Below are 24509 nucleotides of genomic sequence, written 5' to 3' on the forward strand. Positions count from 1 at the left end.
GCCAGACTCACAAAAACAAAAACCTGAATAAACACTAAATGCAAAAAAATTTTTTTTAAAGACCCTACAAAAAAAACTGCTGGACAACATAACATCCCTGATGAACATGGATACAAAAATCCTCAAGATACTAGCAAATCTAATTCAACAATACATTAAAAGGATCATTCACCATAATCAAATGTGATTTATTCCAAGGACACAAGAATGGTCCAATATTCACAAATCAATGTAATAAACCACATTAACAAACTGGATAAAAATCACATCCTTTTGAGATGCCTGGGTGGCTCAGCAGTTAAGCGCCTACCTTCAGCTCAGGGCGTGATCCTGGAGCCCCGGGATTGAATCCCACATCAGGCTTCCTGCATGGAGCCTGCTTCTCCCTCTGTCTATGTCTCTGCCTCTCTCTTTCTGTGTCTCTCATGAATAAATTTTAAAAAAAAATTTATTTGCATCCTCTCAATAGATGCAGAAAAAGCATTTGACAAAATTCAACATCGTTCATGATAAAAACTCCCAGGGACACCTGGGTGGCTCAGCAGTTGAGCATCCTGTCTTTGGCTCAGGGCATGATTCCTGTGGTCCTGGGATCGAGTCCTCCATTGGGCTCCCTGCAGGGAGCCTGCTTCTCCCTCTGCCTCTGCCTCTGTCTCTCTCATGAATAAATAAATAAAATCTTTAAAACAAACCAAAAAAAACCTCCCAAAGAGAGGGAACATGCCTCAACATAATAAAGGCCATACTCAATGGTGAAAAATAGATTTTCCTCCAAGATCAGGAACAAGACAAGGATACCCACTCACTTTTATTTAACATGGTATTGAAAGTCCTAGCCACAGCAATAAGAGGGGAAAGAAAAAAGACATCTAAACTGGTAAGAAAAAAATTAAATTGTTACTATTTACAGATGACATGATACTAATAGAAAACCCTAAAGACTTCATCAAAAAACTAAGTAATAAATGAATTCAGTAAAGTTGCAGAATACAAAATTAACATACAGAAACTTGTTGCATACCTATATACTAACAAGGAAGTAGCAGAATAAAGAAATAATCCCATTTACAATTATATCAATAATAAAATACCTATTAATAAATTTAAGGTGGTAAAAACTGTACTAAAAAACTGTAAGACACTGATGAAAGAAAGTGAAGATAACATAAACGAAAAGTATTTCATGGTCAATGATTGGAAGAATATTGTTAAAACATCCATATCATGCAAAGAAATCTACAGATTCAAAGCAATCTCTTTGCACTGATTGCAATGATTTAAAATACCATTTTTTTTCTGATCTAGAACAAAGAATCCTAAAATTTGTATAGAACCATAAAAGACAAAAAAAAAAAAAAAAAAAACCATAAAAGACCCCAAATAGCTAAAGCAATCTTAGGAAAGAAGAAAGCCAGAGGTATCACAATGCCAGTTTCAAAATATACTACAAAACTTTAGTAATCAAACAGTATGGTATTGGCACAAAAACAGACAACAGATCAACAGAACAGAGTCCAGAAAGAAACACATGCTTACATGGTCAATTAATCTACAACACAAGAGGCAAGAATATGCAATTAGGAAAAGAGTCTCTTCAATAAATGGTGCTGGGAAAACTGGACAGTTAAATTCAAAAGTATAAAACTGGGCCACTCTCTAACACCACACACAAATATAAACCCAATGTGGACTAAAGACCTAAATGTGAGATCTGACACCATTAAACTCTTAGAAAAAAACACAGAACATCATCACCTTGACATCATCCTAGCACATTTTGCTAGATACATCTCCTCAAGCAAGAAAAACAAAAGCAAATTACTGGGACACCAGCAAAATAAAAAAGACTTTGCACAGAGAAGTAAACCATCAACAAAACAAAAGGGCAACCTACTAAATGGGAGAAGATGATATATCTGATAAGGGGTTAATATCCAAAATATATGAAGAACTTATCCAATTCAACACACACAAAAATAAACAAAAACCAAAACGAATAATCCAATTAAAATATAGGCAGAGGAACTGAATAGACATTTCTAAAGCTGACTTACAAATGGTGAACAGACATGTGAAAGATGCTCAACATCAGTAATCATCAGGGAAATGCAAATCAAAACCACAATGAGCTATCACTTCATATCTGTCAGAATGTCTAGAATTAAAAAGACAAGAAATAGAGAGATGCCTGGGTGGCTCACCAGTTGAGCATCTGTCTTTTGTTCAGGGAGTGATTCCGGGGTCCAGGATCAAGTCCCGCATTGGGCTCCTTGCAGGGAGCCTGCTTCTCCTTCTGCTTCTCTCTGTGTCTCTCATGAATAAATAAATAAAATCTTTTTAAAAAAAATTTTTTTAAAGATATAGGCATTGGTGAGGATGTAGAGGAAAAAAGGAACCCCCTCACACAATGTTGGTAAAAATGTAAACTGGTGCAGTCACTGTGGCAAACGGTATGGAGGTTCCTCAAAAATGCCATAGGACCCAGTGATTCTACTACTGGGTATTTATTTTATTTTATTTTATTTTTAAAATATTTTATTTATTCATGAGAGACACAGAGAGAGAGAAAGGCAGAGACACAGGCAGAGGGAGAAGCAGGCTCCATGCAGGGAGCCTGACGCGGGACTCGATCCCGGGTCTCCAGGATCAGGCCCTGGGCTGAAGGAGGCACTAAACTGCTGAGCCACCCGGGCTGCCCACTACTGGGTATTTAACCAAAGAAAATGAAAACAATAATTCAAGAAGATATACGCATTCCTGTTTATTGCAGCACTATTTACAGTACACAAGATATGGAAGCAACCTGGTCCAATAAATAAATGGATAAAGATGCTGTGATGTACGTACGTACATACACACAAACACCCTTCAACTGAAAGATAAACGTAGCACATAAATTTAAACACACTTACATTAATTTGCTGTTTTTCAACAAGAATATAACTTAGATTACATTTTTTCATGAAATGAGTTGATAATGCTGGTGGTGAATCTGGATCAATAGGAGCATAAGCAGCAGGGACTTGGAGAATTCTAAAGAAACAGTACAGAGTCAGCAAAGAAGATCTGTTGAAAATGATCTTTAAGTATTTCTATTTCTCTATGCGCTTTACTACTGAATCAGAAATGCCAAATGTTTTTGATGACCCCATCTTTATAGTTATTTTTATTTTGTCTTTTAAGACAGAATACCTATCATTAAATTTCTATCACTTAACTTACAGAAATCCAAGATTTTTTTAAAGCTAATGTATTACAGTAGAATATACTTGGTTAATGCTACTACTAAAATACCAAACAGGTAGCAGAGTCATTTCTTCATCTAACTAGGATAACATAAGCTAAATACCCACATATAACTTACTAGTATGCAGATTAATACAATCTGTATACTAAAAGACATCTCGACAAAACCAGGATACCTTAAAGGGGAGGGGACAACTTTAAAATTCATTTTTAAGTGGCAATAAGATGCAAAATCAGTTAGCTGTTTTAACTAAAAGTACTTTGAGGTAGGGAGACCTGGCTGGCTCAGTTGGTAGAGTATATGACTCTTGATCTTGTGGTTGTGGATTCAAGCCCCACTTTGGGTGTATAGATTATCTCAAAATAAAATCTAAAAAAAACAAGTTCTTTGAAGACAACAGATTTTTGTAGTAATTCTCAATAAAATTTTGTCAATGATTGGATAAAAGGGAAACTAACTTTTTTTTTTTTGCTTTACATTTATACAACTAACCTACTAACACACATCCTATGGGATGAATATCAACTTCTAATTCTTTAGCAGCCTTGATTTCTTGCAGAACCCTACGACGTAAGTCATGATATAAGGATAATATTCTAGAACAGCTTAATAATGAACATTTTGCAAATGACTGTTTGAATTAGCGTCTTCTGCAGTTCACTGCTCAATTTTTATGAACCATCACCCAAAACGCTCATTCATTCATTCATTCACTTACTGAATACTTGAGTACCTAAAACTTCTGTCTCAGGAGGAAAAAAAAGTCACATTATTTCTGAAATAATTGTTTTCATTGATATAAGAACAGAATTTATGACTGTTTTCTTTTGGTAGACAAATGAAACCCATGTATTTTGGAGATATTTAAATATTCTATTAGTAAAAGCTTCTTGGCTCTCCTATGTAAGTTCAGATTAATTAACTTAAAATGATTAAAAATAATCTTGGGGAAATATGAACTCATTTAGCCTAAAACTGAACAAGCAATACATAAAGATACAATAGTAAAAATAACAGTAAGTTACAACATATTCTATATATTAAAGAATTATATTAGGCTAGAAAACAATTTAATATTAAAAGAATTACCCTAAAATCCAAGAGGGTAAGTTTATTCCGGGATGGCAGTAGAGACCAACTTCCTGAATTTCTTGAAAGTCACAGTGTAGGAGTAGAAAATTTGATAATTCTGAAGCAGCATTCACCACAGTCTTATAGGTGTAATAAACTGGAGGCTGGTTGTTACACTCATCAAAACATACAGCTATTTTATCTGAATAAATGGAGGCAGCCTGATGCACCAATTCCTGAAGAGTCATTTCACTGAAGTTTCTCTAAACATCATTGGTAGCAGAGAACTCTACCTATATACAAAAATATGGGGACAGGGAGTTTTAGGGAACCTGGTAGGGTGAGAAAGGGAGAAAGAAAATTCTATACAAATCATTCCTCACAAAAACAACTATATCAAAAACAATCTCTGAACCTAGGAATTGTCTATGGTGAGAACAAGGAGGATGAAAATTAATCTGATACCATTGACCTAACACTGGGTCAAAGCTGGAAGAAAATTTGGGGAAAGAGCAGTATGAACAAAACATGAGGAGACTGAAACAGGTAAAAATGTGGTCTCTCTCAACCGTCCACAATGTGAAAAAAAATACAAAAAATTAACCAATAAAACTAAATTTAAAGCACTATATGCTTAATTTTTTCATCTTTCTTTCATTATTGTCCCAGATTAAGATAAGTGGTTAAAATCCTGCACAATATCTTTGCAAAGACTAATGCGAATAAACTGTGCTTTTAGGAAATGAACTTAGGGAAGATTAAATAAACCTTAGGTAGAAAAAGGGAAAAACTATCTAAATCCATCCAATTTTAACCCAATAATATGAACTATATTATTTATTATGACACTTCAGGTCACATCAAGTCACATTTATAATTCTTGAGGAACTTATTTTTAAAATGCCAATAAATTGGGCAGCCCTGGTGGCTCAACAGGTTAGCGCCGCCTTCAGCCCAGGGCGTGATCCTGGAGTCCCCGGACAGAGTCCCTTGTTGGGCTTCCTGCATGGAGCCTGCTTCTCCCTCTGCCTGTGTCTCTGCCTCTCTCTCTCTCTAATGAATAAATGAATAAAATCTTAAAAAAAAGTAAAAATAAGATGCCAGTAAATTCATTTAAACTATAGTTTTACAACTCCAGACAGCACTGTATCAATGCAATATTCTCTGAACTTCTCAAAAATATAAAAGATTTTAAACAGTATTTCATCAAAAAAAAAAAAAACCAACAAAACCCAAAAAACTTTAGGGATCATTGTTTTAGAAGAAATAACAGCTAGTATTTCCTTGAGAATAAAGGTGATTTTTTTCCTTCTGTGAACTCTTTTCCAGATTTCAAGTAACCTATTTTAAGTTTTATTTGTTCATACGTATTTGAGCTGATTTCATGTATTCAAAATTAAATCTTACAGATGAAAGTTAATTTATATGAATTAGAAAAAATATTCCTAAAGAGCAAAATGAACCAACTATTGAGACTCATAGGTTTGAAAATGTTAGGATTTCTAAATATAAAGTTTAAAAATATAACTTTAATACAGTATTTTTAGTAAGCATTTCCACATTCTTTTATGATGTACAAGATTAAAATTTTAAACTTTTCCTCCTACACATAAATGATCATTATATAAAGAAGATGGTCCATAGCACACATTAATTATGCCAAACGAGTTTATCAGAGGAGGTATAGTCAGTGCAGAAGGAGATCTTCTGCTATTCTTTCTATGACAATAGATTGTTTACACTATAGTAAAGCATTTTCACAAAAATGTTAGTGTAGGTGTCCCCAAAAATGCATTTTTTTTCAAAAATGCATTTTTTAATGCAAAAAACAATTACAGCAGTTAGTTTTTCACAAGGACATTCTGTTTACTATATTCCAAAATACCTGACATCAAAAGGGCAAGATTATAAGGTGAACTTAAATGACATTTTTATAACAAATTGCAACACTCACTACATATGTTCATGTTTTTCTACTTTTAACTACCAGTTTCCGAGCAGTTGCTACAGAGACTTAAGGCAAGATCTATTGTGTAAGGTTTTTATTTTTTATTTTTTATTTTTTAAAGATTTTGTTTATTTATTCATGAGAGACACAGAGAGAGAGAGGCAGAGACACAGGGGGAGAAGCAGGCTCCATGCAGGGAGCCCGACATGGGTGGGGCTCCATCCCAGGTCTCCAGGATCACGGCCTGGGTCAAAGGCAGCGCCAAACCGCTGAGCCAGCGGGGTTGCCCGGGTTTTTATTTTCCTTAACAATCACAAATCCATCCTCTCCAATAAATACTATATTAAAAAAAACCAAAAAAAAAAACAAAAAAACCAAGACCTTGGTCACCCAATAAGTATCTTCTGAGACCTCATAAAGAGGGGGGGAAGCAAAACAGGAAAAAAAAAAAAAAAAAGAAAAACTGGCAAGCTGATTTTATACGTAATGGAATCATTAAGTTAAAAATAGTCAAAAATAAAAATAAAAAATAAAGATACTCGCTACTTCATTTACAGCAGCAGGGGCCATGTATTTAGTCCTCAAAGCGCTTACAAGTGTCAACAAATTCTAGGGCTGGGGGGCGGGGCCCTCTCCCTAGGTTACCAGTTAAAGACAGTTAGATAACCTAGACACTTTATTTTGCCGTATCCACGGGCTTAATTTACATCATACAACTTCATTTAATAACAATGCCCTTGGGACACCTGGGTGGCTCAGCGGTTTGGCGCCTGCCTTTGGCCCAGGGCGTGATCCTGGGGTTCCGGGGTCGAGGCCCGCATCGGGCTCCCCGCATGGAGCCTCCTCCTCCTCTGCCTGTGTCTCTGCCGCTCTGTGTGTAGGTCTCTCATGAATGAATAAATAAAATAACAATGCACCTTAGAGCTCCCCCAAAACACGTTTTCATTTGCGCTTCCAAACCACAGCAGGCTGGTCTCTCAGAATGAAGGGGCAGAGGGTCCGAGGCTGAGGAGCTCTGAAGAAATCACACACGTCAGGTTAGTCTTGGCTCGACACCACCTGCCGGAGGCCACTGACCTACCTCGGAGGCGAGGCGGTGGCGGTGGCCCCGAGGCCTCACCCTCCTTCACCTCCCTCACACAGGCCGCCGCGGGATACCGCCTCCCGCGAGACTCACTCGGAAGGCGTGAGGGTCGCGGCAGAAGCCTGAGCCCGTCTGGACCGTCCAGCAGCCCGACCCCGGGATCTCTCCACACACACACACACACACACACACACACACACACGCGTGAGAGACGCAGCCGCTCTCCCGGGGGGGTGGGGGGAAGCGTGCCCACCGCGCGGGCCGCCGGGACGTAAGAGGCGCGCTCTTGCGTAGTGTTTGCGTCGCCGCGGTGACGTCAGCTCGCGCGATCGGCGGCAGCCACTGTGCCCCGCCCCCTCCCGAGGGGACCGAGCGGGCCTGCGAGGAGAGCAGGTCATGTTTTCGCTCCAGGCACCTGTTGGGGTCACGCTGGGCTCGTGACAGCGTTTGCAAAGACTGTGGAGCTGCCCAGCTTGGTGTCGCGCCCTTTCATACTTGCCAAGATACTTAGGTTCAGAGCCGCAGTCTCTCCTTGTCCGCGAAGTGGAGAGAAAGACACTGTCTAGGATTGTGAAGGAAGAGGAAATAGTGAACTACCACAGTAGGTGGATTTTTTTAAAAAGCTTTTTTTTTTTTTAAGATTTATTTATTTATTCATGATAGAGAGAGAAAGAGAGAGAGAGAGAGAGAGGCAGAGACCACAGGCAGCTGGAGGAGCAGGCTCCATGCAGGGAGCCTGACGCGGGACTCGATCCCGAGGCTCCAGGGTCACGCCCTGGGCTGAAGGCAGCGCTAAACCGTTGAGCCACCCACGGATCCCCAATAGTGTTATTTTAAAGGTACTCTGCAACAGCACAGAGGAAATGATCAGTTTTTTATTTTTTTGCTGAAGAACTGAGGAAACAGCCCAGTATTGACACCTATATATGAAAAGTCATGGGACATCCTCCTGTCCTTAGGTATCAGTGGCAAGAAACCAGCATTAATCCAAGCAAAGAGATAGCTACATGGCAGTTTCACCCGGTTGTACCACAGGCTACTTAAACTATCGTCTTTTTTCTGGAGGCCTGGGTTCCCCAAACATGTTTCTGTATTTGAGAATGACACTATCATCCACCTTGCTGGTAGAGAAACCTAGATGCCACCCCACACACACACACTTTTTCTTTACCCTCCTCTAGCCAACTAGACCCTAGGTCTCCAGTCCCCAATCTCAAAGTCTAGCTGATTACATCAAAATCACCCGTGGTGATGTTAATCTGATTCCTGTCTCCACAGGTTCTGAACTAGTTTTCTACTGAGGGGCCTACAATCCGCATTTTAAAAATGTTCTTGGGGATCCCTGGGTGGCGCAGCGGTTTAGCGCCTGCCTTTGGCCCAGGGCGCGATCCTGGAGACCCGGGATCGAATCCCACGTCGGGCTCCTGGTGCATGGAGCCTGCTTCTCCTTCTACCTGTGTCTCTGCCTCTCTCTCTCTCTCTCTCTCTCTGTGACTATCATAAATAAATAAAAATTAAAAAATTTAATAAATAAATAAATAAAAAATAAAAATGTTCTTGGGGCACCTGGGTGGCTCAGTCAGGTAAGTGTCTGCCTTTGACTAAGGTCATAAACTCAGGTGTCTGGATTGAATCCCTGAGTCCAGCTCCCTGCTCCGTGGGGAGTCTGCTTCTCCCACTGCCTCTCCTCCCTACTCATGCATGAGCCTCTGTCTCTCAAATAAAAATTTTTATTTTTTTAATATTTATTTATTTATTCATGAGACACGGCGGGGGGTGGGGGGGGAGAGAGAGAGAGAGAGGCAGAGACACAGGCAGAGGGAGAAGCAGGCCCCATGCAGGGAGCCCGACATGGGACTCGATCCCGGGTCTCCAGGATCAGGCCCCAGGCTGAAGGCTGCACCGAACCGCTGAGCCACCTGGGCTGCCCATAAAAATCTTTTAAAAAAATGCTCTTGTCTTCATTTCCACAACTACGACCCTTAGTTCAAGTCCTCTTGGTCAACTTTTCCCTAAAGCTTATCCAGTCTCCCTCAGCTTCAACTCTAAATTGCTGCCAGAGTGAAGGTTTTTTTTTTTTTTTAAGATTTTATTTAGTTATTAATGAGAGAGAGAGAGAGGCAGAGACACAGGCAGAGGGAGAAGCAGGCTCCATGCAGGGAGCCCGATGTGGGACTCGACCCCACGTCTCCAGGATCATACCCTGGGCTGAAGGCGGCGCTAAACCGCTGAGCCACCACCCAGGGATCCCCAAGACACCATTTTTAACTCATAATCCAGAGTGATCATTCTAAAACATACACCAGATTAATCATAGCATTCTCCGGCTTACGATCTCCTCATTGCCTACATGACATTCAGACTTTTTACCAAGGTAGACAAGATGCTTCATTATCTTTAGAACCCTCTGTCACAGTGGACCACTGCTTCCCTACCCTTCACATTCGTCATACCTTGTCCTGGAAGCTACAGCTATGAGGAGACCCTAGTAAAACTTCTGAGCATACCAAACCTTTATCAAATTTCGACACCTGTGTTCCGGCTGGATCTCAGGCCGAATTACCTTTTCTTCTTCCCATGTCTGCTTGATGAACATTTACCCCCCCTTACGAAAACACAGCTTAAATATCACCTCCTTGAAGCCTTTGTTCAAGCCTTGTAATAGAATTTACCCATCCTCTTCCACCGTCCCATGAACCTAGCATACTATTGGGAGGGACACTCTGCCATGGCCCTTAATGTCTTTGTGAATTCTTGCTAGGTATACCCAAAACAAGAGGTTTTGATTGGTCTTTATTCAGGTCATTTCTCAGGGTTTTGGGGGGTGACAGATCTTCAGAGCTGAGTTAATGTCTTTCCCTAGGAGCAGGCTTGCTTCCATTTACTTTAAAAGGAAATCCCCCCAACTCAGTATTCCTTTCCTGTAACACAACCCACTGCATGGGCAGACATCCATTTCTGCCTGACTCCCCGTCTCCTCAATGAGACTTGGGGAGCATGGGAAACTTGACAAATGAAGCTCTGGCCACTGCTTTTGTCATGAGTAGTAGATTTCTCTTTGATCCAGAATGTGTCTACTACCATGGAACAGTAACAGATTAGCATATTAGCTTTTCAGTAGGCTACAAACGTAGGTCATTCCCCCATGGTGACTTATACTTCTCATAGAACCTGACAACAGCGGCATGATTTCTAAGTTTTACTTCTTATACTAATTAGTTAAGTACTTTGAAAGCAGAGTTGCACATCTTATGACCAGAACTTTGCAGATCCCTTGAACATTTATTGGTGCTAATTTCACTGCTTCTCTTCACCTAATCCCCCACACCTTTTGTTGTCATTTGTTTTAGAAATAAAAATGATTTGAAACTCGATTTTGAGTATTCTTGACCCTACCTCCAACATGTGGGCTTCCCATCCACCAATTAACTGAGGAACAGCCAGTTGTAAGAAATGCAGAGCATGGAGCTACCATGCTCTTCAAGCATACCATTCACTTCAAATCTCCGTGTCACCACCCAGGAAGCTCTCCAAACTCTAGCCTTCTGAGTTTTTATCTTAGGCTTAATGATGAGGGATCGATTGAATTATTGGCCATTATCTGTTGATTCAACTTGTAGCTCTTCTCCCCTCCCTGAAAGTCAGGGAGGTGGGGCAGAAAATTCAACCCCTAATCACACATGAGTTCCCCTGGCAACTAGCCCGTTTTTTTTGTTTTTGTTTTTTTTTTTATGATAGTCACAGAGAGAGAGAGAGAGAGAGAGAGAGAGGCAGAGACACAGGCAGAGGGAGAAGCAGGCTCCATGCACCGGGAGCCTGATGTGGGATTCGATCCCAGGTCTCCAAGATCGCGCCCTGAGCCAAAGGCAGGCGCCAAACCGCTGCGCCACCCAGGGATCCCTAGCCCCTGTTCTTAGGTGTTTTCAGAAAGTCATCTCATTAATATAAACAGGTGTGGTTGAAAGGAGTTGGTTATGAATATCAAGACACTTTTATTAGAGGAAAACCAAAAAACACTCAAATACAGAGAACAAATGGTTACCAGAGGGGTGGTGGTGGGGTGGGGGATGAATGAAATAGGTGAAGAGGATTAAGGAGGGCACTTATCCTAATGAGCACTGAGTAACATATGAAACTGTTGAATCACTATGTTGTACACCTGCAACTAATACCACTGTGTGTTGACTATACTGGAATTTTTTAAAAACACACCTTTACTGCTCTTACCGCTTAGGAAATACCAAGGACTTTAGGATATCTGGGCTAGAAATAAGACAAAGACCAAATATATATGTGTGTGTGTGTGTGTGTGTGTGTGTATATATATATAGATTTTTAAAGATTTTTATTTATTGAGAGACCCAGGGAGAGAGGCAGAGACACAGGCAGAGGGAGAAGCAGGCTCCATGCAGGGAGCCCGACATGGGACTCCATCCTGGGTCTCCAGGATCACGCCCTAGGCCAAAGGCAGGCACTAAACTGCTGAGCCACCCAAGGATCCCCTCCTTTTGGGCCTCTTTTGTGCAGTCATTTTCCATTTTGTCACAGTACAAGGAATTCAGTATTATGGGAGATCCTAAGGACTTCCAAAAAAGTTTAAGAAGCATTGGTTCCTTCCATCTAACAACTTATCAGCTATATTAAAATCTATGCACACAAAAAAAGTGCTTTTACATTGCATACTGTAGCTTAGTCTAAAATGTCTAAGGGGAAAAAAGGTGATCATGGAGGAAAAAGGTACTGGAAAAAAGTAAACTTCAAACCTGAGGGCGGGAGCACTAAAACCAAAATACATGTATTATTTATAGAAAATGTTTTCTGTTTTAATCTTTTCTTTTTAAACAAGGACTCATACTTTTAAAAAAACCACATCTGTTTAGCAAAAAAAAAAAAAAAAGTTGAGAACTTTTAATTTATTTTAAGGACTGCAAATGCCAGTGTAATTTTTTAATTTGCAGTTTCTGTAAACAACTTGTATAATAGAAAAGCAGAGAAATAAATTTCCCTCCCCTTCAGATGCACCTCACGTTTGTTTTAAAGCATAGTAGTTAGTCCAGATTTAAGAAGGTTTGGGGTGAATAAGGTAAGAAAGATTTTTTTTTTTTTTTGGCATCAAATCTTTCTGCCTGCCTCTCAGCTTGCTTCAGAAAATTAAAAAAAAATCACAATAGTAATCAAAACATACGTAACCTTGGAACAGAAGGAAATGCTGTGGACCAGAGAACTCCAAGAATTGTTTTAAAAATTTTAAAAAAAAGTGCTACCCTGGGAAAAGTACTCTTAATACTTTTGAAATCTTTAGAGCAACTTTAAGGCTTGTAAATATATAGAACAGGGATCCCTGGGTGGCGCAGCGGTTTGGCGCCTGCCTTTGGCCCAGGGCGTGATCCTGGAGACCCGGGATCGAATCCCACATTAGGCTCCCGGTGCATGGAGCCTGCTTCTCCCTCTGCCTGTGTCTCTGCCTCCCTCTCTCTCTGTGTGACTATCATAAATAAATAAAAAATTAAAAAAAAATAAAAATAAAAAAGTAAATATATAGAACAAATATTAAAAAAAAACAAAGAAATTGACTTAATACTATTTCTTTTCACTTTCAAAGACAAACATCGCAAGTTTAAAAAAAAATTTAAAAAAATAAAATCTCTAAGGGGCACGCAGGTTTTCCTGAGTGGCTTGGATTTTCGTTTTGACTTAAGAAACAAGAAGGCAATTTTCCTTAGGAGTTGACCAGGCTCTATTTGATATCCAAAGAAAGAAGGCATGAGAAGTCATGCCCTATGGCAAGACTTTCAGAGGCAAGAACATAAATGCATATATTATATTTTGTTTTAAGTTGGGACTTGGTATGTTTATTTTTTAAAATAGCTATATTTTAGAACAGTTTTAGGTTCACAACAAAATTGAGCATAACTACAGAGTTCTTACAAACCCCTGTCCACACATATGCACAGTCTCCTCCATTAACAACATCCCCCACCAGAATAGTACATTTGTTTCAACTGATAAACCTACATGGACATATCATTATCATCCAAAGTCTATAATTTACATTAAGGTTTACTCCTCTTGGTGTTGTATACTATGTGTTTTAACAAATACATAATGACATGTATCCACCATTATAGTTATCACACAGAGTAGTTTCACTGTCCTAAAATTCCTCTGTGCCCCTCCTATTCATCCCTTCCTCCCCGCCAACCCCTGGCAACCTCTGACGTCTCCAGTTTTGTCTTTTCCAGAATGGCACATAGTTGGACTCACAGAGTATGTAGCTTTCACAGATTGCTGCTTTCACTTGATAATATACATTGAAGTTCCCTCTGTGTCTTTCAATGGTTTAATAGCTTATTTCTTTTTATGACTGAATATTATGTCTGGATGTACCACTGTTAATTGATTTACCTACTTTAAATTGATTTAAAAAAATTCTGGGGCACCTGGGTGGCTCAGTGGTTGAGCGTCTGCCTTTGGCTCAGGTTGTAATCCCGGGGTCCTGGGACAGAGTCCCGCATCGGGATCCCTGCAGGGAGCCTGCTTCTCCCTCTGCCTATGTCTCTGTCTTTGTGTCTCTCATGAATAAATAAAATCTTAAATAAATTCCCCTAACACACACTTTTTAGAAACCAAAGCCACCTCTTCTGTGACACTCCCTATTCCCACTAGTATTTCTGCAGAACTTACTACTATTATACTGCTTACTTAGCATTACATCTCAAATAACTTTATGTGTCCTTCCTACTCAGCCAGGAGTTTTGCTCTGTTCATAAGCAATGGCCTATTTATTGAAATGTCTGGATCAGAGAAATAAGATCTGACTAGTTGGTGCCAAGAATGGAGCCTAGATGTAACTATTACTGTGCTATTCATCATAATGGACTAACTAAAGGTCATTATTTAAAAAAAAAAAAAGCACACACATTTAAATATACCTATTACATATATTTGTCACCAACGCATCACAATGAAGTCACAAAAAAAGTAGGCTTACTTTAATTCACAACAGTATAGATCCTGTGAAAACACATTTTTCATCTTTGTGATTTTCAATACTCTGCTTATTTTAATTTAAAGCAGTTTAACAACATTTGAGATTAAATGTAAAAACCTGTAATTTCATTCAGACTTTAGAAACTTGGGAAATAAAAGGTCATGATGGAGAAACATTAAGAAATTTGTAGAATTACCAAACTCACAGTACCACATTCCTTTATAAAAGCATCTCGATAAAACAAAAAACAATGGGAGACAAAAAGTATGGAAAACACAGAAGTCAAATAAGAGATTTTGGTTTAGTACTTTCCCTGAGTCTCTTGTTTTTACAATTCAAATACAAGTGAGGCCAATTCAAAATTGACTCACAGGTCTTGCCTCCTCCACGCTGATATGAGGAATACATTTAAGACAAGAGGCTATACACTCAAATGGTCCCAGGGCTGTATTCAAATGCCAATTTGCTTATGTCACTGCTACAGGGTTATCTGAACTGCTGCTGCCTGCTGCACATGGGCGTAAAGAGCTGTCAAGATTTTATCTTGGCCTGCCATAATATAACATGTGAGACTTATACCAAATGAAGACAGAAGATTTCAAATATTAATAAATATTAATTTTCTAAATGGATTTGGACACTATGTACATCAAATTAAGGTAACTCAACACAGAAACACTTTTATGTTTTAAAAAATCTTACATGAACAGGAATTGGGGTAAGTCATTTTACAATTTTAAATCTCAGATGTTATATAAGAAAACATTTTTTAAAAACTCTGTCTGTTAAATCCCAATAAAACAAAGTAGAAAAAGGTGGTAAGGTGATGCTTAGAATTAGATGGGCATACTAATTCCAAAATAGTTGTCACCTTGATTCCTAAACAAAATTGGCCCCTACAAATGTTTTTACTTGATTATTTAATCACAAGTATGTATATGTATTTATACATATATGTATATATTTTTGCAAATGATCAAGCACTTCATTAAAAGAAAATATAATAAGGATAAAAGGGTTGTTAGAATCTAAAAATTTGTTTTTACTTCAAATGTACTAGGTTACTTGCTGGACTTATACTATACGGGTACTAAGTAGTATGAATCATACTTTATAGTCAAATGTAGGAAAACACCTTCCACAGACATGTTTTTACAATAATTCTTGGGACATCTCAAAGACTTGGCAAAGCACTGCTAAACTGTATGTCTCCCTTCATCATAATGAAATCTCAATTTCAGAATAACAGCCAACATTTCAAAAACTAAAAATCATGCACTATCTTAAAATTGAGGGGTGAAACGATGGCTCTAACCACCAAAAGTATGACACTTTTTCATATTCCTATTAATTATTTAATCTTGTAATGTAAGTACCCCATTGCACAGGCGGGAAAAGTGAGGCACAAAAAGGCATATATTTGTTGTTCTTGTTTTAAGATTTGTTAGAGAAGCCAAGATCAAAACCACACAGAACTCCAGGAGTCTGACACTTTTGGGATATAATGGATTCAAGGTTTGCATGAAATGTTATATTTAACTCATGTCCTGTTTGCATCACACCATCTTAGTCCAACCTCTTATAAACTCTTTAAAGCGTGGAACTGGCAAATGCCACTTATCCCCTATCTTCTCTGACGGGGTGAAAAAGGCTAGCCAAGGCTTGTATGTTAAAAATAAAGAACAAAAAAACAAAAGAAACACCAATGTTGTAGTATTACATACTATTAGAAAAGTTCAATTATGAAAATATTCCACAACTGAATTTCAGTAACTTTCAAGAAACATTCCACAAAATTCTCAAGAATCTGTGGGAAGGTAATAGTGCCTGGCAAGCCTCACTGTAAAACAAAAATTTACTTATTCTTTGCATTATTGTTGCTGATGTGAAATTAAATGTCTATGATTTCAGAACCGGTAGCCTCAAAGTACTAAACTACTAAATAAAACTGAAAGGATCATCCAAATTCCTAGATAACACCAAAATATTTACCTAGGATTGTTAATGAAAGCATAGCACTTTGGTACTCTTTTCAGAAAAGAAATCAAAACTTTTAAAGGTAAACATAAGCATGTGGCATTTTACATGGTTTCAAGGGAGTAACAGTAAATTGAGAGGGTGTCAACCACCACTAAAACTTCTTGACCAACTCTTTATCTTGAAAAATCCTGACCCTACCAGCTACCATTCCAATTCCACAGGGTATTTTCCAGTGAGACAAGCTGTACAATGACCATTCTTTTCAAAGCATTCCAGACCATTCCCATTCTCTTGAATCATAATATCCTGCTTTTCCACTTTTTGTTTTTTAAACTTTATCCCTTCTTGTACAGATGAAACCAGTCCTCCCACTGACAGATATATAACACTGTTTGCTCCTATAAGGAGAAAGAGAGAAAAAGGAAAAGATCATTACACTTCCTTTGAAAAGGATGATCTGCCTCAAAAGATAGCAGTTACAAACAGAAAAACTCAAGCCAGGATAAAAATTTCTCCTTTAGCTTCTTTAAAAAGAGGATGGTGGAGGGAGTAAGCAGTAAAAACTCTGGGCCTTTATCATTTTTTTAAAATATGAAATTGGAATTAAGGTAGAATAGAATTTAAAATAACAGTGAAGGTTTCAAACATGGAATGAATTCAGAAGGCTTCAGGAGTTCATTCTCTTGATTACAAAAATAGACTTTCAAGTCAGGAAAATCTGGGTACAAATTTAAGTTCAAGGTCACTTACTTTCCCAAGGCTAATTTTTCATCTATAAGGGAAACATAGCCTAACTGCAGAGTATCTGTGATATTATTATAATAATATAGATATCTTCCTGGCACAGAGTAAGTGTTCACAATAAGGTATCAATTGGGTGATATTCAAAATATTTAAGTGGTAAGGCACAGGCATGTCAAAAGAAACACAAGCCATAATCAACCAGTGTCGAGGTACCAAGGTATACTGGCTAAACATCTGTGTGACATTTAAATAGTTTATCTCATCTAATTTGAAAAACAAATGTCTTATCCAGGATAACCTAGATCACGAAGTCTGCTGACTTCATTATTAAAAATAACCCTACACTAAAAAAAAAAAAAAAAAAAAAAATAACCCTACACTAGTTTTCACTTTTCAATTTGTACCCACATCCAAACTATTTTATTACAATCTGTGGTAAAGTTTTTGTTTTTCTTGGGATCTGATCTTTGGAAGGCTTTAACTGATATGCTTACAGTTCTCTCTACCTGAAAAGCCTTTCTTCCTTTCACCTGACCTTGGCCTACGTCTCTAATATAACACTTACCCTGGTGTCTACAGACACCAGGCACTCTCATTATTCAGAATACTGTTGAATATCTGCTCAACATGTCATACAACACATATTTTTAACAAATACTGGACATTTTTTTATTACAACTGTAAAGACTGATAAGCTTTGGATTTTCTCTGTTAATAAAGTTTACAAAAATTTTAATACCTACCCAGATATTTTGCAAGATGTTCAAATTCAGGTTTATTGGCAATAAGCTCTTCTTTTGTTGGTATGTTTATTCCCATAAAGCATGGATATCTAACTGGTGGTGAAGCCACTCTAATGTGTACCTTAGAGAGAAATCATTTCACACATTACTTTCACATTCATTTTAAGAATAATTGTGCAAGGGGCACCTGGGTGGCTCAATTGGTTAGGAAGGAGTCCAACTCTTGATTTTTTTTTTTTTTTTTCCAACTCTTGATTTTGGCTCAGGTCTGGTCTCAGGGTTGTCAGCCCCAAATCAGATTCCACACTTAGCTTAAGACTCCCTCACACACACACTCTCTCTCAAAAATAAAAAATAAAAATCTAAGAATTCTAAGGAGATTATCGTAATCATGAAAATAAGTCATTAAAAAGCTGGAAACTCATAATCACAATTACCTCTAAAAAAAAAAAAAAGATTTATTTTAGAGAGAGAGAGGGCACACGAGCACAGGAGCAGGAGGAGCAAAAAGAGAGGGAAAGAGTCCCAAGCAGACTCCACACTGAGCACAGAACCCAACACAGAGCTTGGTCTCATGACCCTGAGACTATGACCTGAGTGGAAACCAAGAGTCAGACTCTGTCTGAACTTACTGCACCACCCAGGCGTCCCTCATAATCATAATTATCTGTAAGGCTTTCTAGAAAGACTGTCACTGCTTTCCATGCCACTTTCTCCTACAAGAGATTTTATTTTTAAATCCATTCAACTATTGTAAGTGATATCTCACTTCTGTAATTTGAATTACTGAGATATTTAGAGTTAGCATAAGCTTTAAGATTTAAAAACATAACCCAGTGTGGCAAATGTATTGCAATAGGATTTGTTCTGCATCTTCAAAAAGAGAAATGCTCTAAAAACAAAAAGCATTCTATTTTGTGGATTTAGTTTTTAAAAATAATTTTATAGGGGCAGCCCGGGTGGCTCAGCAGTGTAGCTAGCACTGCCTTCGGCCCAGGGTGTGATCCTGGAGACCTGGGATCGAGTCCCACGTCGGGTTCCCTGCATGGAGCCCGCTTCTCCCTCTGCCTTTGTCTCTGCCTCTCTCTCTCTCTCTCTCTGTGTCTCTATGAATAAATGAATAAAATCTTTAAAAAAATAAATTGCGATTTTTATGCCAGTATAATATTATTAATTATTGATGCTTTAGGATATATTTAATATTACTTACCTCTTTTGCACCAGATTCTTTGAGCAATTTGATTATGGGTGAGATGGTATTGCCTCGTACAATTGAATCATCTACAAGAACAATTCTTTTGCCTTTAAAGTTGTCCGACAATACTCCAAATTTTTTTGCAACACCAAGTTGTCTTAACCTCATGTTTGGTTGAATGAAGGTTCTTCCTACATACCGGTTTTTACATAGCACTTCCACATATGGAAGCCCACACTAATAGACAAGAAATAAAAGGACAATGAGCTGCATTAAATAGAGAACTCTAGGTTCCTATTTTCTCTAGGTCATGCTTCCGTTATAACATATAAGCAAACATTTTAAATTGCTATTCTGAAGTCTCCAACAACAGATTACAGTTTTCTTTCACTATTGAAACTGCAGAGAAAAAAAGGCAAAAAGGAAAATCATTCATATACTCAGTGGGAAAACCAATTCCTTTTGCCAGAAGTTACAAAGCTTCTCTCTTAAATATTATTTCTCTGTCTTGGAAGAGAATACTAAACATGTGAAGACATGACAAATAATAAATCACTGTCAGAAAAATTCACAGCAACTAAAAATTATCAGCAAAAAATGAATTAAACCCATAATGCAAAGGATATGCTTTTTGAGGGCACAGGAAGTGATTTAGCCATCTTCCAATGTAATACTAATCTAAAATGTATGCATATTTTTCTTTTAAAAACTAATAAACTTTTCAACATACTGAATGCTGAGTAGGACACCCCAAGATCACTATAGTTATGTAATCTAAGTGCTTATGAAAAATGAAATTAAGCATAGTACTAAAAACATTACATAAAAAAAGAATTAAAAAAGGCGTGCCTGGGTGGCGCAGTCAACCAATGGGCATTTGATCTCAGCTCAGGTCTTAATCTCAGGGATGTGAATTCAAGCCCCATGGTAAGCTCCACACTGGGCATGGAGCCCACTTAAAATAAATAAATAAATTTTAAAACATTACACAAAATGAATATAAATGGCTTTATTATCACCCATACTAAATAGGGCACAGATATACCTGTGGTTACTGAGGGCACTTCATGAAATAGATTTTAATAATAAGTAAATATTACCACTAAATTATATATATTCAGGATGTTATCTTTTTTTTTTTTTTTTTTTTTTTTTTTTTTTTTAAATTTTTATTTATTTGTGATAGTCACACACACAGAGAGAGAGAGAGAGAGAGAGAGAGGTAGAGACACAGGCAGAGGGAGAAGCAGGCTCCATGCACCGGGAGCCCGACGTGGGATTCGATCCCGGGTCTCCAGGATCACGCCCCGGGCCAAAGGCAGGCGCTAAACCGCTGCGCCACCCAGGGATCCCGGATGTTATCTTTTTAAATGAAGGGGATCATGCTGCTAAACTTTGGGTGGACTCCACTAAAACAGCATCACTGAATGAAAAGGCTGGAAAAGTAATTCTTGTAAAGGATCCAACATTTTCTTTTTCCTTGTCATATATTGATAAGTTTCTTGTTATATATACAAGGATTTCTAACGTCAGTGCTACAAGAATATTTCCCTGCATGTCAAGAGAAAATACCTTTCCTGCGTAACCAAGAGCAGCAGGTGTAGCAGATTCCGGAACAGTGCTAACCAAATCTGCATCCACAGGTGCTTCAATTGCCAGCTGCTGACCACAACGATACCTTACTGTGTAAACCATTTGGTCTGGAATGTTTGGAAAAGGAAATGGATTATTTTTACTTAACATGATATTATTCTAAGAAAATTAGCTTGTTAGATCACTATACACTGAGTATAAAAAGTAAAGTAAAACATATAAAACAACTAAAGTAATAAAGTGGGGCATTCACTATTCCAAAAAAAAAAAAAAACAAAACAAAACCAAAAAAACAACTGGCCTTAATACACATCTGAAATCATAATCTTTACTCCTAAAAGGAAAACAAAATTTAGGACTCAAATGAATGCAAATATAGTGACCATCTGACTTGTAGGTTTAGTCCCATATCCACAACATATAGCAATGTGCCTCCAAAGAGGTAAGCCTTCAAACCAAGACTGCCACATTTTAGTGAGATAAATGACACTTATATAAACAGTTAAAGATATTTTATTTACCTTCAAATATACTATCTGGTCTTGCAAAATAAACATATTCAAAGATACAAAAAGCCATCGGGTTTCCTTCAGACCTTGGTATAATATCAAGAGTTTGGACACTACGTTTTGTTATTTCCACAATTTCTCCAGGCAAGACTTCACGGTAGTATCTTGGGAAACAGTGTTAAAGAAAGAAGACTTAACTACGAAGTACACACAGAGTCCCTTCCCTTATAAAGGAAAAGTGATTCAGTTTAAGAGATAGCTTAATAAACAAGTAATATTCCTCCAGCAATAAATCTAGTATGTATATATATTACCCCTAAATTCTAATTCTGAATTAAAAAAAAAAAAGCCCTAAGTTTTACTGAGTTTTAGTAGAAGTTAAAGAGAACATTTTTATTCTTGCGTAAATTTTTTGATCATAACTACTCCTTCTGGAGGAGATCTTCCTTTCTAAAATATGTCTCATGGTATTGTGAAAACAAGATGCCAGTTTCAGAATTAGAAGGTATCACTGGAGCATTAAAAGTCAGTGCAACTGCTAAATACAATGTACAAAAGAAACTGTATTTATGGATTTGTCTTCTTACAGACAACAGAAAGAAAATTTTTATGTAAAAAAATTTTTTTACTGATGTGGAAAAAGTAAATATATTGAGTGAAACAAAACTTACTTTGCGCCAATTGATAAAAAGCTACAAGATTCTGAAGATACCACCCATCCTTCTGTTTCTGAAGACTTTTTCTCTGTAAATCACAAAGCAATATAGTTAAAGGATTCAAGAAATTTTACAAGAGACTACCTATTTCAAAAGAACAGTTAACACAAAATAAATTTAAAAAAAAATTCTATGACTTTAAGAGCATATGGATCTAACTACCTAGAATTTAAATAAGTTTGAAAAGAAAAAAAGCCATTGATCTTCATTTGACTCGAGCCAAGATAAAATTAATGATACCGGGATCCCTGGGTGGCGCAGTGGTTTGGCGCCTGCCTTTGACCCAGGGCGCGATCCTGGAGACCCGGGATCGAATCCCATGTTGGGCTCCCGGTGCATGGAGCCTGCTTCTCCCTCTGCCTGTGTCTCTGCCTCTCCCTCTCTCTGTGTGACTATCATAAATAAATTAAAAAAAAAAAAATTAATGATACCAAAATTTTTTCAAAATCTGATTTTACAGCTCCAATAGGCATCAAATAAGTACTGAAGTCATACTATGATCAAATGAAAAAGCTGATCAAAGGATATGAATAGGTAATTCAGACAAGACAAAACAGGAATGTCTCATTAAATTTTTAAAAATGGCTCATACTCAAGGAAATGTACCTTAAAAACTCTCATATTTTTCTTTTTTACTTAGTTCCTTCTCATTCATAAGCTTCCTTTATCTAATGAATTGAGGGTGTGCCACCAGTAGGACAATGACATGGAAAAGCACTATGAAATTATATTTCTTCTGAAGTGTATTTATTACCTTTATCATTTATATCAGATACAGGAATAAGACTTCCAATGCATAGAGGACGATTTCCATAAGGATCTCGTACTGCATAAATAACATCTCTGTGCATTATAAGCAGGGAATATGCTGTGGGTGCTTCCTTCATTAAGTTCTTAATCCTAGAATTAAATAATTGAATGAATAATTTCAGTTATAAACACATGCAAGGCAGCGCTCGTTACCAGACCTGTGAGATTAACCTAGTTTTACAATTACCTTGCTACCCAATCTGGGGTACCATCTTGTTCCTGAGGAGGTGTATATGCCAGTAACTGGGTAATCATTTCGCTATCAGAACTTGTTGACAAACCAATACCATGCCGCAGAAGCTATTAAGAATGGAGAAAAGTGTAATCATTAGAGGGAAAGCTCCACCTGACCCTTCTTCACCCAACAGCCCACCATTATACAAAGAGGTCAGGTATTGTGTAAATTTTCAGTTATGAAAATCCTGCACTCTACTAATGATGTGTATATAGTAATGGAGAATCACTGCTGGAGGCAATGGGAAGAAGTTTCTGAAGATTTTGTGATTTTCTTTTTTTTAAAAGATTTTATTTATTTATATGAAAGACAACGAGAGAGCACAAGCAGGGGGAAAGGCAGAAGGAGAGGGAGAAGCAGGCTCCCCACTAAGCAGGGAGCCCTATGTGGGGCTCGATGCCAGTACCCTGGGATCATGACCTGAGCTAAAAAGGCAGACGCTTACCTGACTGAGCCCCTCTCTGAAGGTTTTTAAGGAAGGAAAAAGTGTTCTAGGAAGTATATAGAATAGCTTTTGAAAACTAAGTTTGAAAAAAAAAAAAAAAAATGAAAACTAAGTTTGAAGGAACGTAGACCTGCAATAAAGGTGGGGGTAGTAGAGAAGGCACAAGAATTTGGAATTGTGATTCTAACATTTTAAGCCCTTGACAATCCTAATAGGACACATTCCCTTAAAAGTAGCACACTACAGTGAGGCCTCTCAAGCCAGGTTTATCGGTGGTAGTGCTGGTAGCTACCCACCTCCACTGATCATCACTTACAGAACAGAGGAAAGGAATTAGCCATACTGAACAATTAAACACATAAGATGTAATAAAATTGGTTGAGCACTCTCCTGATGATTTTAAGGTTCTGAGCAAGACTGCCCAGGATAAGAACATCCCCATTAAGATGTACAGGCTGAGTTTAAACTCATACTATAGAACAGTTTTAGTAAGCAGCTAAATACGTAGAAGTAAAATCCGGCATCTAGGTAAGGGGTTATGTCTACAAAGAATGAGCTAGGTATTGTTCAGAATTGAACTTTTAATGGTTACTGTAAGTGTCATCACTTGTTTGTGTTTTTGTTTTGTTTTGTTTTGTTTTGTTTTTTAGTAATTTTCACTTCATGTTTATACTTTTTCTGATTGTATAAATTAAAAAATTCTCTTTTCACTTGGGGGAAGAAAAATATTTCAATATCATTATAATACCAAAGCCTAAGAAAAGGGCAGAAGAAAGCTCTGGGAAATAACTAAAGCTAGAATTGAAAATAAAAGGATAAAAAAAAAAAAGAAAAAGAAAAGAAAAAAGGATAATGAGTGGTATGGGAAGCATGGTTCTAAATATATTTTCACCCACTAAAATTCACCATTGTTTGACTTCTGTCACTACTTATCCTATATAAAATGCCTAGTTCTAGAATGCTAAGGAGATAATTGTGTGTATGTGTGGTAGAACCATCCTGTTAATGAATACCACCTGAGATTTCTTTTTATTTGCAAGGTTACCAGATCAAGATTATCAGAATCCAGGGAACCAAAAGAAATTTGGCATCAATAAATGAATGGCAAGAATGGAAAATTAAGCTATCAGAAATATAAAGATATGAAGTAATTAAAAAAAAAGATGACATAAAAACAAAAAAGATAAAAAAAGTTAAA

At 37.6% G+C, this 24509-nt stretch overlaps 3 protein-coding genes across 19 annotated transcripts in view; 1 reads left to right on the top strand and 2 right to left on the bottom strand.

The window, feature by feature from the left end:
• AASDH (aminoadipate-semialdehyde dehydrogenase) overlaps positions 1 to 7612 on the bottom strand; it is a 35424-nt gene extending 27812 nt beyond the window's left edge. Inside the window, exons 1-3 of one of the 4 annotated variants that reach the window (XM_035708543.2) lie at positions 7444 to 7612; positions 4337 to 4611; positions 2913 to 3033 (exon numbers count right to left, since the gene is read on the bottom strand). In XM_035708543.2, coding sequence (XP_035564436.2) covers positions 2913 to 3033; positions 4337 to 4566 — 351 coding nt within the window. In that variant the 5' untranslated portion in view covers positions 4567 to 4611; positions 7444 to 7612. Of the gene's footprint in view, positions 1 to 2912; positions 3034 to 4336; positions 4612 to 7343 lie in introns of all 4 variants that reach the window. The other 3 variants (XM_049093260.1, XM_049093259.1, XM_049093261.1) reach the window with 3 other exon arrangements.
• Positions 1 to 24509, top strand: part of LOC112652356 (bifunctional phosphoribosylaminoimidazole carboxylase/phosphoribosylaminoimidazole succinocarboxamide synthetase) — a 388335-nt gene that overhangs the window by 309727 nt on the left and 54099 nt on the right. The window contains exon 1 of one of the 12 annotated variants that reach the window (XM_049093256.1): positions 7802 to 7951. The exons of 10 other annotated variants lie outside the window; for them this stretch is intronic. The gene's annotated coding sequence lies outside the window, so the exon portion shown is untranslated. Of the gene's footprint in view, positions 1 to 7801; positions 7952 to 14862; positions 15001 to 24509 lie in introns of those variants that run through there. One more of the 12 variants, XM_049093255.1, reaches the window with a different exon arrangement.
• PPAT (phosphoribosyl pyrophosphate amidotransferase) overlaps positions 14272 to 24509 on the bottom strand; it is a 37609-nt gene continuing 27371 nt past the window's right edge. For all 3 annotated transcript variants that reach the window (XM_025435900.3, XM_025435897.3, XM_025435898.3), the window contains exons 4-11: positions 22819 to 22931; positions 22576 to 22721; positions 21777 to 21849; positions 21118 to 21269; positions 20576 to 20703; positions 19019 to 19240; positions 17809 to 17929; positions 14272 to 16719 (exon numbers count right to left, since the gene is read on the bottom strand). In XM_025435900.3, the coding sequence (XP_025291685.1) occupies positions 16523 to 16719; positions 17809 to 17929; positions 19019 to 19240; positions 20576 to 20703; positions 21118 to 21269; positions 21777 to 21849; positions 22576 to 22721; positions 22819 to 22931 (1152 nt within the window). In that variant the 3' untranslated portion in view covers positions 14272 to 16522. The remainder of the gene's footprint in view (positions 16720 to 17808; positions 17930 to 19018; positions 19241 to 20575; positions 20704 to 21117; positions 21270 to 21776; positions 21850 to 22575; positions 22722 to 22818; positions 22932 to 24509) is intronic.

The sequence above is a fragment of the Canis lupus genome, chromosome 13, assembly GCF_003254725.2.
Source record: "Canis lupus dingo isolate Sandy chromosome 13, ASM325472v2, whole genome shotgun sequence".
Lineage (NCBI taxonomy): Eukaryota > Metazoa > Chordata > Mammalia > Carnivora > Canidae > Canis > Canis lupus.